Source organism: Macaca fascicularis, chromosome 11, assembly GCF_037993035.2.
Source record: "Macaca fascicularis isolate 582-1 chromosome 11, T2T-MFA8v1.1".
Classification (NCBI taxonomy): Eukaryota; Metazoa; Chordata; class Mammalia; order Primates; family Cercopithecidae; genus Macaca; species Macaca fascicularis.
In genome coordinates this window covers 10,577,863-10,593,325 of record NC_088385.1, presented here as the reverse complement: position 1 = coordinate 10,593,325, position 15,463 = coordinate 10,577,863, and the positions used below count along the sequence as shown (strand labels likewise).

Genomic DNA, 15,463 nt, shown 5'->3' with positions numbered 1-15,463 from the left:
GATAATTAGGTAGAGATCAGAAGAACAGAGACATGGACATCCCAATTTATGTGACCTTGGGCAAATTACTTCGCTCTGTATGCCTTAGTTTTCTCATTGACAGATGGAGAGTATTTATATATCTTTACTATCAAGGCATTTACAGAAATAAATGAGCTAACATATGCCAAGCGCTTTAAATTGTGTAAAGCACAAGGTAAGTAATAAATGTTCATTATTATTAAAAAAGGAAAATTCCGTGACTAATTTTGTTATACTAAGTAAATTTACCTTTGGTTTGACCATCATTTCCTTCATGTTCCAGATAACTCTTGAAAATGAATTTGATTTTCAAACAATAAAAAACAAAACAGCAACAAAACTCCCTCTCACCTCCTCTCACCTTCTTTAGTCCTTGCCGAAGTGTTAATATTACAGAAGTACTGTGAGAATTTCCTGTGTTGTGGTTCCTGGAACACTTTAGAGGCTTGTGATTCTACTGCTTCTTATTCACACTATAATGCGTGTCTCACCAATAGATGATTCAAGAACATCATTTAAATGCACAATTTTTCATTCTCTTTTTTGGCTAAATTTCTTCATACTCAATTTCAGATTCTTTAATCTCCAGCTCAGCTCCAACAATTCAACGCTGTTCTATCTGAAAAAGTGCACATCGTGCCTTCTCTGCTTCGCTCTTGGAACATAATTTCTCATGGCAGGTACGTATGATTTCAGTCACTAAATTAAAAATAACCAGAAGAGCTATTTCTTGGATTGGCTAATTTTGGGGTAATGCTTTAAGAGAGAAGGACATGATTAACAGTGGATGTTTTTTAGGATTTTCATGCATTAGCACTTTCCACATTCATTTTATTTTCCTGATTCTTCATTGTGTAACTTAGACATGATTTCATGAAGCTTTTCTCACAGGTTTAAAGAGTGGCTTCTGACAGGGCTACCTTTAAATTCTGAATGAGAACTGAACTTTAGCCTAGTTAAACTGTGAGCAACAGTATTCTAGCATAGCAATAGAAAATGCCAAATATTAATGACACAATGCTGAAAAGTTTTAAATTTACTATTTATGTCATGACATCCAAAAATTACACAAATGAACAGTTTGACACATTGTACTGTTGTTAATGACAACATCACTCTTTGAGAGTGTGTTCATGTTAGAATCTCCTAATGTGGAACTGTTTTAGGTGAAAAGCCTAGAAGCAAGTAATTTTGGGTATGAACAAACGTAATGTTCTTGGGGAAAAAAGATTATTCATGTATGTTCAATGTACTGTGAAATGAAGCCAGGCCTCCAAGGTGTTACCCATATATTTGTCGTTATCAGTTATCACACCAAGTCCAGAACGTTCCTATGTCTTCTTTTCCCTATAATATCTCTACGAACCCATGAGCAGCTAGACATTTATCAGAGCAAAACCTGCATTGAGATGAGGAGAGGACATACTCTCAGTAGTATTATTGTGACAATGGTAGATTATGTTAAATGAAAGATTCTTGAGCTAGACACACTTTCATTTGATTTCTGACTTGGATACTTACTCGCTTTGATACCTTGAGAAAATAACATCATTATTGGACTTTATGTTTTCTCATCTATGTAGTGAGAATCATACTATCTATCTTGTGATTTTGTTGAGAGAATAAAAATAAACGTCTGTTAGGTAAGTCCATAAAACACAACATGGTGCCCGTTAATATCTTCTTCCTCCAGATCTTTAAGCATCTCTGCCAATTTAAAACATAAATGGTAAATTCACTTTACTGCGACAGAGCTGGTAGAGAAGAAAATGTTTGAATAATCTTCCTGAAGAATAAGATACATCACATAAAAATGTTGGTATTGGGTGAAGTCCTGATTGGAAAGTCTTCAGTGTTTTATTGGCAAGATGACCCCATTATCAAATGAAAGAATGTTGTGGATTCTCCCTCACTAGTTTCTACTTTTAAGAACTCAGCTCCTGTGTTTGCTCTTTAAGTCATTACTCTGTCTGTCTGTCTTTCTCTACAGTGTTTAAGACCACTCTGTGGAGGTTAATTTCTGGGACCTTAGGGATAATATGCCTTTCGTTGATGGCTACGTTGGGAATTCTGTTGAAAAATTGTAAGTTTTTCTAAGCAAGTCTCCATAAAAATCAAAACTCTGATGACATCATTTAATAATAAAGGCTTCATCTTACTAATGTGTAATATTTTATTATTTCGTAAACCCATACCTAATTAAACAAATTTTTAAACATGTCTTATAGCTTTTACTAAACTGAATGTTGAGCCAGCATATACTCCAGGACCCAACATAGAACTCCAGAAAGGTAGGTCACATTTTTTGGAAAACTTAGCATTGATAAGGGATTACACAAGCAGTTTCTTGTTTTTCACACAGAAAGTCATGATGGAATATTATACGTAGTAATAGAAATTTGCCTACCAGTGTAGGATAGTCTCATTTTACATTACTCAATCTAATGTAAAAATGATTAAATTACATTGAATGTGTATCATTTGTACATTTAACTAATCAGGAAAATAGTAGCCTGAAATGAAAGATATGTTTCCTATATGAGTGCTCATAAATAAGAAACAAAAAATAAACCATAGGAAATGTTACAGTTAATCCTTATTACCTGCCTGAATTTGCTTATAACCTATACTTTTTCATCTCATTACTTTTCCTTTTGCTCCTTCTATAATCCAGAATACAGTGCACAGATTTCTAAACCTTACTTATCCAGTGAAAGCCAGCTCAAAGTCCAATTTTTGTTTTTGGAGACGGATTTTGCTCTTGTCGTCCAGGCTGGAGTGTAGTGGCGCGAACTTGGCTCACTGCCACATCCACCTCCCAGGTTCAAGCGATTCTCCCATCTTCCTGCCTCAGCCTCCCAAGTAGCTGGGACTACATGTGCCCGCCACCATGCCCCGCTAATTTTTGTGTTATTAGTAGAGTCGGGGTTTCGCCGTGTTGGCAGGTTGGTCTCGAACTCCTGACCTCAGGTCATCCACCTGCCTGGGCTTCCAAAGTGTTGGGATTATAGGCATGAACCACCGTACCCGGCAGAGCCACTGCACCCGGCCCCGATTTTCTGAATATATTTTTTTCAGAATGCGCCCCAAGTTGTCTCACCATCATCTGTGATTATATAGTGCTTCATTTACAGTGCAACATCTTGGCCAGGCACAGTGGCTCACGCCTGTAATCCCAGCAGTTTGGGAGGCTGAGATAGGCATATTACTTGAGGTCAGAAGTTTGAGACGGGCCAACCCCGTCTGTACTAAAAATACAAAAATTAGCCAGACATGGAGGCACGCACCTGTAGTATCAGTTACTCAGGAGGCTGAGGCACAAGAATCACTTGAACCTGGGAGGTGGAGGTTGCAGTGAGCTGAGATGGTGCCACTGCACTCCAGCTTGGGCAATAGAGCAAGACTCTGTCTCAAAAACAATTAAAAAATATAAAAATATAGTGCAACATCTTCAGCACCACATATATGGCAAAGATTTGAGTGCCTATGATGTGTCATGCTTTTTATTACTGTGGATAACAAATGTTGAAGACACTATTATTGATAAAATGTATAATTAAGCCTCAAGATAATTGGTTTATTTAGATTCCCTTTTCAAAAATAACATATCCAAACATGTCAAAATTCTCCAAATGTACCGTATTCTTTTCTGACTCAGAAAGTATGCTAAAATGTTTTCCTCCTTTAAATCTTTTTCATCTAATTAACTCCTATTTATGCTACAGTACTTAGTTTTGGGTCACTTCCTCAAAAAGAGGTTCTTGTAACTGGCCCTCATCTTAGACTCTGCTACATGCTGTTTTAACATACTTAATTTTTTTTTTTTTTTGAGACGGAGTCTTGCTCTGTCGCCCGGGCTGGAGTGCAGTGGCCGGATCTCAGCTCACTGCAAGCTCCGCCTCCCGGGTTCACGCCATTCTCCTGCCTCAGCCTCCCGAGTAGCTGGGACTACAGGCGCCCGCCACCTCGCCCGGCTAGTTTTTTGTATTTTTTAGTAGAGACGGGGTTTCACTGGGTTAGCCAGGATGGTCTCGATCTCCTGACCTCGTGATCCGCCTGTCTCAGCCTCCCAAAGTGCTGGGATTACAGGCTTGAGCCACCGCGCCCGGCCTAACATACTTAATTTTTTTGCACTTATCCAAATCATCACTAAATATCGTTAATAAATTATTGAAAATTATATAATTGTGATTCTATCTTTAGAATATAACCTCCATGAGGAAAAAGCACCATGTTCATGTCTAATTAGTTCACATTAGTAGCCCCTGAAGTGTGGTATATACAGTAGATTCTGAAAGAATGTTAAAAGAATACACAGCAAATATTTTTTGAATAATTAAATAGCATTGAAAGAAATGTCTAGTCTCCAGTGTCATTAGTCATGCTTTATCTTTTCTGTCAGACTCTGACTGCTGTTCTTGCCACGAAAAATGGGTTGGGTACCGATGCAACTGTTACTTCATTTCCAGTGAAGAGAAAACGTGGAACGAAAGTAGGCATTTCTGCGCCTCTCAGAAATCCAGTCTGCTTCAGCTTCAAAACAGAGATGAGCTGGCATGTGCTAAGTCTGATTTTCTACATTTTCTTTGATCTAGAAAAAATATACTATCTGAACAAGTTAAATACTTTAAGTCATTAATCACATAGTAAGTGGACGGTTACATTGGAATTGAGTTATCTGTTCTGTGTACCTTAAAGTAGTCATTGTAAAATCTACATTAAATTCCTCAGTGATTTATATCATGAGAATACAAATCAAGCTAGGTGCCAAATAAAGTGAAAGAAACTTTTCAGGAAGAATTCAAAGAAGATAATAGGTCATTACATTTACCCATTTTATTTGAAGAACCAACTACATGACTGTAATTTTTTAGCTCTTTTAATTGAATTTATAATTTCTTTGATAATTTTATAGTTTTTGTCATCTTTCTAGGATATAAACTAGCATGGAAAATATGGTAGAAAAAGTACCCAATTCTTTTTTTTTTAGACAGAGTTTTACTCTGTTGCCCAGGCTGGAGTGCACTGGTGCGATGTGGGCTCACTGCAACCTCTGCCTCCTGGGTTCAAGTGATTTTTCTGCCTCAGCCTCCTGAGTAGCTGGGATTTCAGGCACTCGCCACCAGGCCTAGCACTTTTTGTATTTTTAGTAGAGACAGGGTTTTGCCATGTTAGCCAGGCTGGTCTTGAACTCCCAGCCTCGGGTGATCCACCCTCCTGGGCCTCCGAAAGTGCTAGGATTACAGGCATGAGCCACCAAGCCTGCGCCTGGCCCTAATTACCCAATTCTTTTTTTTTTTTTTTTTTTTTTAGAAGGAGTCTTGCTCTGTCACCCAGGCTGGAGCGCGGTAGCGCCATCTTGGCTCACTGGAAGCTCCGCCTTCCAGGTTCACGCCATTCTCCTGCCTCAGCCTCCGGAGTAGCTGGGACTACAGGTGCCGCCACCTCGCCCGACTAGTTTTTTTTTGTATTTTTAGTAGAGACGGGTTTTCACTATAACGCCAAGATGGTCTCGATTTCCTGACCTCGTGATCCTCCGGCCTTGGCCTCCTAAAGTGCTGGGATTACAGGCATGCGCCACCGTGCCCGGCCCCTAATTACCCAATTCTTAAGAAAAAGTGAAAAAATTCTCCTGCTGTACACGGCACCTTTGCTGATTATATGTTGAGCAGATTATACCCATGGGATTCATCCTGCACAATACCATTATTTTGGAATCAAATTTAATCATTGATCCCCCGTGAAGAAAGTGTTCCATAAAGACTGTATCTCCCTTTATAAGGTTTCTAATTCTTAAAGAAGTGAGATTTTGTAGTATTTTTTCTCCATATATGAATGGGCCTGATAAATGAGAACTTTGAGTTATGTGACTATACCTTTTAAAGAGGAAGTTAAAAATAATTTCCGTTTGTGTAATAGACAGGCTGAATCTTATTGTAAACACTGACTTTCCCTCAAAATATGTTATTCCAAGAGTAGATTAAAAATAGATTAATGTGATTGTCTTTTACTTGAAGCAGGATTTTATGAGCTCCAGTCAACATTTTTACTGGATTGGACTCTCTTATAGTGAGGAACACACCGCCTGGTTGTGGGAGAATGGCTCCGCACTCTCCCAGTATCTGTAAGTTTCTGACAATCATGGCCTTTTTTGCTCTTTACGAATGTGTCCTTAGATGTGATTAGTAAAGGTAACATCCAGGAGCACTGTAGCTGAAATGACCTGGTCTAGGGCATGAGAATACAGAAAAAGGAAAAGGTACAACAAAATGACAATTTTAGATCTGCCTAGAACATCCAAGTTAACGCTCAAGTGACATGAAGTTAGTGTATTTGTGGCCATAAAAGAACTTTTAACATATACGTTGTTTTTGCCTTAGTACAAGCACTTGGAATTATATGTGCATGTACAGATTCTCATATACACAGAGGCAGTCCAGAAAAAATGGTATATTTATTATTTTATCTATTCTGGTAGATCCCAATATTCTCAGCATTGTCTTATGTTTTATATGGTGTAGGCTCATTTTCTGCATGTGTGTACTTTTTGAATCTCATTTTCATTTATAAACATGAGATTTGCAGCATGACACAGGGACAAAGTTTATGCTCTTGTTTGTTTTCCTAGACTAGATCAGATAATACATCTTAAATAAAATAGAAGAAAAGCATATCACATATTTAAACCATTAATGACAACAGAAAAACAGCAAGGAAAAGCTCCTGGCCTCAATGCTATTGATTAGTAAGAAAATAACTGGGTGTTTTGTAGCATTACACTAGAGAATCATGAAAATTGTGGTTACTGAAAGAAAAAAAGGACTCAATATGTTAATATCTCACTCAAATGCTTTTAAAAGTTATATCATTTAATTGAAAAATTATCTGAACATTCTCACTTCTTTTTGTGCATATTAACATTTTCTTCTTCATTACAGATTTCCATCGTTTGAAACTTTTAAACCAAAGAACTGCATAGCATATAATTCAAAGGGAAATGCTTTAGACGAATCCTGTGAAACTAAAAATCGTTATATCTGTAAGCAACAGCTCATTTAAACGTTTCTTGGGGCAGAGAAGGTGGAGAGTAAAGACCCAACATTACTAATAATGACACAGTTACCTGTTATATTGTTACTAATTGTCTACTTCTGGAGTCTATAAAATGTTTTCAAACAGTGTCTTACACAATTGTCATAGATGTGAAACAATGTGTTTTAAAATTGATGAAATTTGTGTATCTACATTTGAAATTATAAAATTAATATGAAGAATTTTATGAGTATTTTGATTTAATGTATCTATTTAATGTTAAATTCGATGTCGTTTTATTGCACGTTTATGTAATTTTATTTACATTCTTGCAAATTCTCAGCACAAATTTCAATAAAATTTAATTCATGTCAAATAAAATTTACAAAATAAAATTTAACTCACATTGCCCAGGCTGGAGTGCAGTGGCAAGATCATAGCTCATTGCAACCTCAACTCCTGGGCTCAAGTGATCCACCTGATTCAGCCTCCCAAGTAGCCAGGACTACAGGCTCCACACCACTATGCCCAGCTAATTTTTAATTTTTTTGAAGACAAGGTCTCACTGTGTTGCCCAGGCTGGTCTTGATCTCCTGGCCTCAAGGGATTCTGCCACCTTGGATTCCCAAAGTGCTAAGATTGCAGGTGTGAACCACCATCCCTGGCCCTCTTCACATTCTTGTATGAAGATTGATTTAGGAAAAATGCACTTCAGTTAACTGACAAAATATATAGGATGAAATGTAGTATCTTTCAAATGTTTAATTTGAACTAAGAGAGCTTATGCATTGCACTTTCTGGAGATTTGTAATGTTTTGGATTTGTTGTCCATGTGATTACAAAATAATATATTTTTAATTAAAAAATTTAAAATAATACAGGCAAGCATGTAACGATTATAAATTTTTTTTTTTTGCACCAACTCTCCTATCTCCCTGACCTCCTCTCATTAGGCATTATCTTCTGTATTGATTTTAACACTTAGAGTGGTTTTCTCTGTTATGAATCAAAGCTGGTCTATTTTCATCATTTTCGTGATGAAAAAATTCATTTTGATTGACTTAGGATGGAAGGATTTGGACTGGGTCCAGTGGTTTATGCCTGTAATCCCAGCACTTTGGGAGGCCAAGGTGGGTGGATCACTTGAGGTCAGGAGTTTGAGACCAGCTTGGCCAACATGGTGAAACCCTCTCTCTACTAAAAATACAAAAATTAGCTGGGCATGGTAGTGTGCGCCTGTAATCCCAGCTATTTGGGAGGCTGAGGTGAGAGGATCTCTTGAACCTGGGAGGCGGAGGTTGCAGTGAGCCGAGATTGTACCACTGCACTCCAGCCTGGTCGACAGAGCAAGACTCCTCTCCAAAAAAAAAAAAAAAAAAAAAAAAGATAGAAGGATTTGGAACCTTAATTGCATCTGAAAAACTGCCTCACCTTTGTTATTTAGTGTACTCTAACCACAGAGTAACATCCCATCATAATCCCAAATTCTACTCAAACTAAAGGGGAAGGGATTATGCAGGTGTACACTAGGCCACTGGTGTACAATTAGAAACCACTTTAGAGTTATGCCTACTGTACCCACATAATCCTAAAAATATGTTACAACTGCTACTTCATAGTTTATGCCATTTATTTAATTTATTTATTATTATTATTATTTTGAGACACGGTTTCATTCCCACTACAGCCCAGGCTGTAGTGTAGTGATGGAGTCATGGTTCACTGCAGCTTCAACTTCCCAGGCTCAGGTGATCCTCCCACCTCAGCCTTCTGAGTACTTGGGACTAAGGTACAAGCCATCATGCCCAGCTAATTTTTTGTATCATTTGTACAGATGGGGTTTCGCATTGTTGCCCAGGCTGGTCTCGAACTGTTGGGCTCAAGGGTTCTGCCCACCTTGGCCTCCCAAAGTGCTGGAATTACAGGCATAATATATCCGGCCAGTTTATGTAATTTAAACACTGCCTTTTGATTCCTTAATTCACATATGCTAGGACAAGTAATTATTTTCTGTTTTTCTCAATACATTAATTATTCGTTCCTCCATTAGTTGTGAAGTTCGAATTAGGGAAAAGGAGTTAGGCTGGTGGGAGCAGGGGAAGGCAGAAAGAGAAAGCAGATAAGCTATGAGTCTGCCTTTCTTCATGTCCAGGATATGGGCCATGTGCTAACCTATCACCAGACACCTGCAAGTTAGCTCACTGCAACCTTGGCGTTATCAGTACTGGACAAAGCCCTCTGCAGCATACAGCATAAACACTATTCCATAAAATCTTCAGCAAGCCTTTGTTTCTTTGTAGTCAGTTTTTCTTCTGCTGATGCTGCCTGTTACCTCCCTGGAAACCTATTTTCCTACTTTTCTTTAATAAATCTGCCTTTCTTTACCTACAACTGTCTTGGTAAATTCTTTTACCTCAATGCCACGGGCCCAGATAGCCATTGCTCACCCACAACATTAGTGTATTAGTCCATTCTTATGCTGCTAATAAAGATATACCCAAGACTGGGAAATTTATAAAATAAAGAGGTTTAATTGACTCACAGTTCTGCAGGGCTGGAGAAGCCTCTGGAAACTGTCACTAAGTATTAATGTGTCACATAGCAATAGATAAGCAATACATATTTTGGTACCCAGAATGAAGTTACCGTTATAAGGAAAAAAAAAGACACTAAAATTTTGGAGTGCTTGAAAACAGGCAGTGGATGGAGGCTAAAAGGACAGGAAAGACTGAAACCTTCTAGTACAAGCTTATAGTAGGGAAGAGAAAACATTAGAAACTGGAGAAAGTAAAAATCTTTCTATTTAGTACCAGAAAGTTTAGCAACACTTTTGTCTGTAGTATTGTGGAAGGTAGAAAATGTACTTAATGAATTAAGAGAATGCTCTAAAGTGATTTCTAGTCAGAGTGTTGAAGATACTGTCTGATTTCTTCCTACTACTTATATTACAATGCTATAGAAGACACATAACCTAATGGAAGGGCTGTTAAGCGAAAGAAGTCAGAACTTGATAGTTTTGAGATTCCTGGACTCTCAAGTGTTAGCATGTCAAAAATGCTAAAATTGAGAAATAGATTCTGAGCAAAGGTCCAATCTAGGGTGCTCTGAGGAAAGCATGATTCTAAAGGAGAAGGTGTGCGTGTGACTAAAATTTCCTGAAAATGTCATAGAAAGAACACAGGTAGTGCCTCAATTCAATCAGACAAAGGATCTATAAAGGTCAAATAACAGGGCTTCTAGGAAGCCCTAGGGCATTGTCCCTCAGGTATCTCAGCAGAAGCTCCAGGTAGAGAGAAAGATTGAAGAGATTTATGTGTGTGGTTTTTACAAATAGAGTTCATAGAAAACCCCAAAACATTTTTGAGATGACTATGTCAGTAGAAAAATGACAATGAAGTGCTTCCTTTTATTAAAAAGTAAGAATGATTCAAAGGACAGAACTAAGAGCCTGTAAGGTGGATCCAAGAGTTGTGAAGAGTCATTTTATAGCAGAAACAGGACTGAGTCCTAATCAAATGAGTCCCAACGTTTGCTATGCTAGATTTTAAATTATTATGCATCAGTGACTCCTTTGTAATTCTCATGCCCCTCCCTCTTTTGAACAAGGATGTCTATAGAGTTTGTTCTTTTGGATGCTGAGCGTATAAGGGAAGCAAGTCTCTAGTATTGTTAATTTCACGAGCTTTCAGATGGAGAAAACTTATACTCAAGAAATTAAACTTAAGGAACTTCACCTGATGAGTCTCACTCACATTTGGGTGTGACAAATTTCTGGACTTTGAGCTGACATTGTAACGGGATGAGATTTAGCAGTTGGTGTGGATTTTGTATGTGGGAGGGACATAAATCATTTGGGGCCAAAGATTAGACTCTTGTAAACAGCTTCCTATATGTCCTAATGATCCCTGTTTCTTGGAACTTAACACTTTTGATATAATCAATTACATTGTATACAGGTTGATTAGTGTGACCAAGAGAATAAGGCAGAAGTTATAGCATGTCACTTTTGAGGCTAGATTATAAAAGACAGTATGTCTTTCGCATTGTCCTCTCTCATATCATTTGATTTGGTGGAAGCCAGCTACCTCGTCATGAGCAACTTTTTGAAGTGTTCCATGTGGCAAAGAACCGAGGCCTGCTATAAACAGCGAGCAAGGAACTGCAGCCATCCTGTAGACAGCCATGTGCATGAGCCTCCTTGGTTCAACTCTTCAGCCAGTGTCAAGCCTTAGAAAATACAATCCAACCTACATTTTAACTGCAGCCTCGTGAGGGATCCTGAGCTAGAACCAGCTAGCACAATTGCTCTTGATTCCTGACCTCAGAAACTGTGAAGTGAAATATTCTGTTGTTTTAAGCTCACAAGTTTGAGGATAACTTGTTCTTTATAGTAGTTAGCTAATACAATGTGTTTCATCATCATGACCTCAGGTATAGAAAACATTTATTTATTGATTGAGATGGAGTCTCACTCTGTCACCCAGGCTGGAGTGCAGTGGTACAATCTCGGCTCACTGCAACATCTGCCTCCCTGGTTCAAGCGATTCTCATGCCTCAGCCTCCCCACTTGCTGGGATTACAGGCACCCACCATTACGCCAGGCTAATTTTTGTATTTTCAGTAGGCATGGGGTTTTGCCACGTTGGCCGGGCTGGTCTCCAACTCCTGGCCTCAAGTGATCCACCTGCCTCGGCCTCCTGAAGTGCTGGGATTACAGGCATGAGTCATAGCGTCCGGTCAAATAGAGGACATTTTAGAGCCCAATAGTAAGCTAGGATTATATTTCCTTCTTTGAGGTTCTATTATTACAACCCTTATACAATAAAAAACAACTCTTCTGCCAGATTAAAATTTTTTGTTTGTTTGTTTGTTTTTTGTTTTTTGTTGTGTTAGTTCTCAGTTATGTTATATAACCCATGAGTGTCACTTTGTTCTCATTGGAATTAACCCTCCAAGAGGCCTTACCCACCTGCTCTTGTTTGGACTGGCACCTTACTAGACTTGCTCCACAAACTGCCATCATGAAATTTTTCTTCACTAATTTTCTCATTTACACTAAATACTTCATTGATTACGGTTTACCTCTGTATATATTTTTAATTGAGCAAAAACACAATAAAGAATATCTATCTTAAATTTACATGTAAATCTTTAAGCTATGTCTACACTTACACAATTACTACCAGATTGCAATAGAGACTATCTACCACCACCAAGACTCTCTTTCTGTTTGCTAATTGATACTGTCTCCCCTGTTCCAAGAAAACCACTACTCTGATTTTTGAAAATATAGGTTTGTTTAGCCTGTTCTTGAATTTCATATAAATGGAAGCTTAGCAAATATGATCTTGGTGGCTTCTGTTGCTAAGCATTACGTCTGTGAGATACATCCATATATTTGTGCAGCAGTAGCTCCTTACTTTTATTGTCATGTAGAATTCATAAGAATGTATCACAATTTGCTTATTTATTCTAATATTGTTCAACATTTGAGTCATTTCCACTTTTCACTATTATGAGTAAAATCACTATAAACATTTTAATATATCTCTTGTGGGACATGTGGCTTCATATCTTTTGAGTGTATGCCTAGGAGTTGAATTTCTAAGTCATAAGCTATCGTGTATTTAGGCCCTTTATTTCATGCTTTAAAAACTTGTAAAAATTTATTTATAAAGTTTATTTATAATTTCACTGGCAGTTTATGTGAGTGTTACTCTATGTTCTTGACAACACATAGTATTATGAATTATTTTAGTCTAAGGACCTTCTGGATACTATGCATTTGCATACAATTGTACATTTAATTTCCATTTTCTGAATGAATAATGATGCTCACCTCTCATCTTTTAGTTTTCATTTTTATATCCTTTTCTATGTAGTGCTTGTTTAAGCTTTTAGCCATTATTTATTTTTAACAGCGCTGTTGCAGTATAATTGAGATACAATAAAGTTTGTATGCTTAAAGTATGACATTTGATGCATTTCCATATCTATGCATCCGTGAAACCATCACCTCAGCAATATATGAAACACATACTGCCCTCAAAAGTATCCTTTTCCCTATATATAAAAAATCTGCTCCTTCCCTCACAGATGAGTATTGTACTGTATTCTGTTACTATAGACTTGCCTTTCTATGTTTTATATAGAGTCATATAATATGTACATCTGTTGTCAGGATTTTTCATTCAGCGTAACAGTTTTTATACTCATCTATGTTGATACATGTATCAATAGTTAATTCCCTTTTCTTTCTTTTTTTTTTTTTTGAGACTGACTCTTGTTCTGTCACCCAGGTTAGAGGGCAGTGGTGCGATCTCAGCTCACTGCAACCTCCACCACCCAGGTTCAAGTGATTCTCGTGCCTCAGCCTCCCTGGTAGCTGGGATTACAGATGCCCACCACAACGCCCAGCTAATTTTTGTATTTTTAGTAGAGACGGGGTTTCACCATGTTGACCAGTCTTGTCTTGAACTCCTGCCCTCAAGCGACCCACCTGCCTTGGCCTCCCAAAGTGCTGGGATTACAGGCATGAGCCACCATGTCCAGCCAATTCCTTTTTATTTCTGAGAGTCTTCTGATCCTTGAATAAAATATGTTTCTTGTACTTCAATATGCTTAATTTTTTCCTTCTGGCTTTTGTTTTAGGTTCAAGGGTACATATGTAGGCTTCTTATATGAGTACATTCCATGTTGCAGTGGTTTGGTGTACAGATAATTTTGTCATCCTGGTAATCGGCATAGTACCTGACAGGCAGTTTTTCAATCCTCATCCTTCTCCCACTCTCCACCCTCAAGTAGGCCTCAGTGTCTATTGTTTCCTTTTTTTGTGTGCCTGTGCACTCCATGTTTAGCTCCCACTTATAAGGGAGAACATGTGGTTTTTGGTTTTCTTTTCTTCGGTTGATTTGCTTAGGATAATGGACTCTAGTTCCATCCATGTTGCTGCAAAAGACATGATTTTGTTCTTTTTCATGTCTGCATAGTATTTCATGGTGTATATGTACCACATTTTCTTTACCTAGTCCATCGTCTCAATATACTTAAATTATACTCAGTAATGTTTTGCAGTTTTTAATATTCAGGCCTTTTATGCTTTTATGAGATTTCCCCAAAGTAGTCTATTGTTTTTAGTGCTATTATACATTTTATTTTCTAATTTCAAGTTTTTTATTTTTAAAATTGTAAGTGTATATATATATATTCATTTACACAGTTGATTCTAAGTGTATCTTTTATTGTTCAACCTGCCTAAACTCACTTATGCTAGCAGCATTTCTGTAGATTTCATTGTATTATCTGCATAGATGAATAAAGACAGTTTTACTTGTTTCTTTTGAAAACTGTGTGCCTTTAATTCTTTTTATAACCTCGTCACAGTGGCTGGAACATTCAACACAAAGTTGAATACAAGTGGTGAGTAAACACCCTTGGTTTGCTATTGATCTTAGAGGATGAATATTCACTTTTTAATCTTTACATTTGATTTTAGCTGTAGGATTTTCATAAATGACCTTTACTAGGTTGAGAAAGTTCCCTCCTATTCCTAGTCTGATGATAATTTTTATAAGAAGTACATATGACATATGCTTTTATTAAATGTTTTATTCTGCCTCTATTGAAATCAGATAGTTTTTATTTCTCAGCTATAAACATCAGTTGTTCATGTTATCTTTTTTACGTATCTTTGCATCTATTTGCTAATTTTTTAAAATTTTATTTTATTGAGGTAAACACAAGATCTACCCTCTTAACAAATTTTCAAGTCTACAGTACAGTATTATTAACTATAGGTAAAATATTGTATAGTAGATCTCTATAATTTATTCATTTTGCATAATTGAGGCTTTATGCCCTCTAATTAACGTCGTCCCATTTTTTCCTCTCTCCATTGCTGGCAACCACCATTCTATTCTCTGATTTTATAAGCTTGACCACTTTAGATATTTCACATAAGTGGAACCATATAGTATTTATCCTGTGACTCGCTTACCTCATTTAGCATAATGTCCTCAAGTTTCATCCACATTGTTACATATTGCAGGATTTCATTTTTAAGGCTGGATAATATTCTATTGTATTTGTATGTACATGTTGGCTACTGTGACTAGTATAACAATGGACAGTAGTATACTAATATTTCTTTGAGATTCTTATTTCAATTCTTTTGCATAATTACCTGGAAGGGGGATTGGTGGATCGTATAGTAGTTCTATTTTTATTTTTTTGAAAAATCACCATCCTGTTTTCCACAGAAGCAGTACAATTTTTCATTCCCACCAAAGTGTTCAAGGGGTCTAATTACCCTATATACTTCCCAACACTTGTCTTTTGTTTGTTTGATAATAACCATCCTTATAAGTAAAAGATGATATTTGCTGCTTATAATTTGCATTTCCCTGATGAT

General features: G+C 37.2%; 1 protein-coding gene across 4 annotated transcripts; it reads left to right on the top strand.

Annotated features, from left to right (window-relative positions):
- Nucleotides 1-487: 487 nt before the first annotated feature.
- On the top strand, nucleotides 488-7,300 carry KLRD1 (killer cell lectin like receptor D1). Of its 4 annotated transcripts, none has more exons than XR_012419971.1 (6): nucleotides 488-701; nucleotides 2,012-2,104; nucleotides 2,250-2,312; nucleotides 4,424-4,513; nucleotides 6,042-6,145; nucleotides 6,960-7,300. XR_012419971.1 is itself a non-coding variant. In XM_005570117.5 (6 exons), the coding sequence occupies exons 1-6, from the start codon at nucleotides 695-697 to the stop codon at nucleotides 7,078-7,080; spliced, it is 540 nt and encodes a 179-aa protein (XP_005570174.3). In that variant the 5' UTR covers nucleotides 488-694; the 3' UTR covers nucleotides 7,081-7,300. The 4 variants fall into 4 exon arrangements, 2 of the variants coding, with proteins under 2 accessions (XP_005570174.3, XP_005570173.3); XR_012419970.1 differs by having other exon boundaries at nucleotides 6,039-6,145; XM_005570117.5 differs by having other exon boundaries at nucleotides 4,424-4,575.
- The last annotated feature ends 8,163 nt before the right edge of the window (nucleotides 7,301-15,463 follow it).

What these genes read in the sequence shown, in the direction of transcription:
- KLRD1 (XM_005570116.5), top strand. An exon ending in CAACATAGAACTCCAGAAAG is followed by an intron (nt 2,313 to 4,423) that starts GTAGGTCACATT and finishes CTTTTCTGTCAG; the next exon opens with ACTCTGACTGCTGTTCTTGC. An exon ending in TCCGCACTCTCCCAGTATCT is followed by an intron (nt 6,146 to 6,959) that starts GTAAGTTTCTGA and finishes TCTTCATTACAG; the next exon opens with ATTTCCATCGTTTGAAACTT.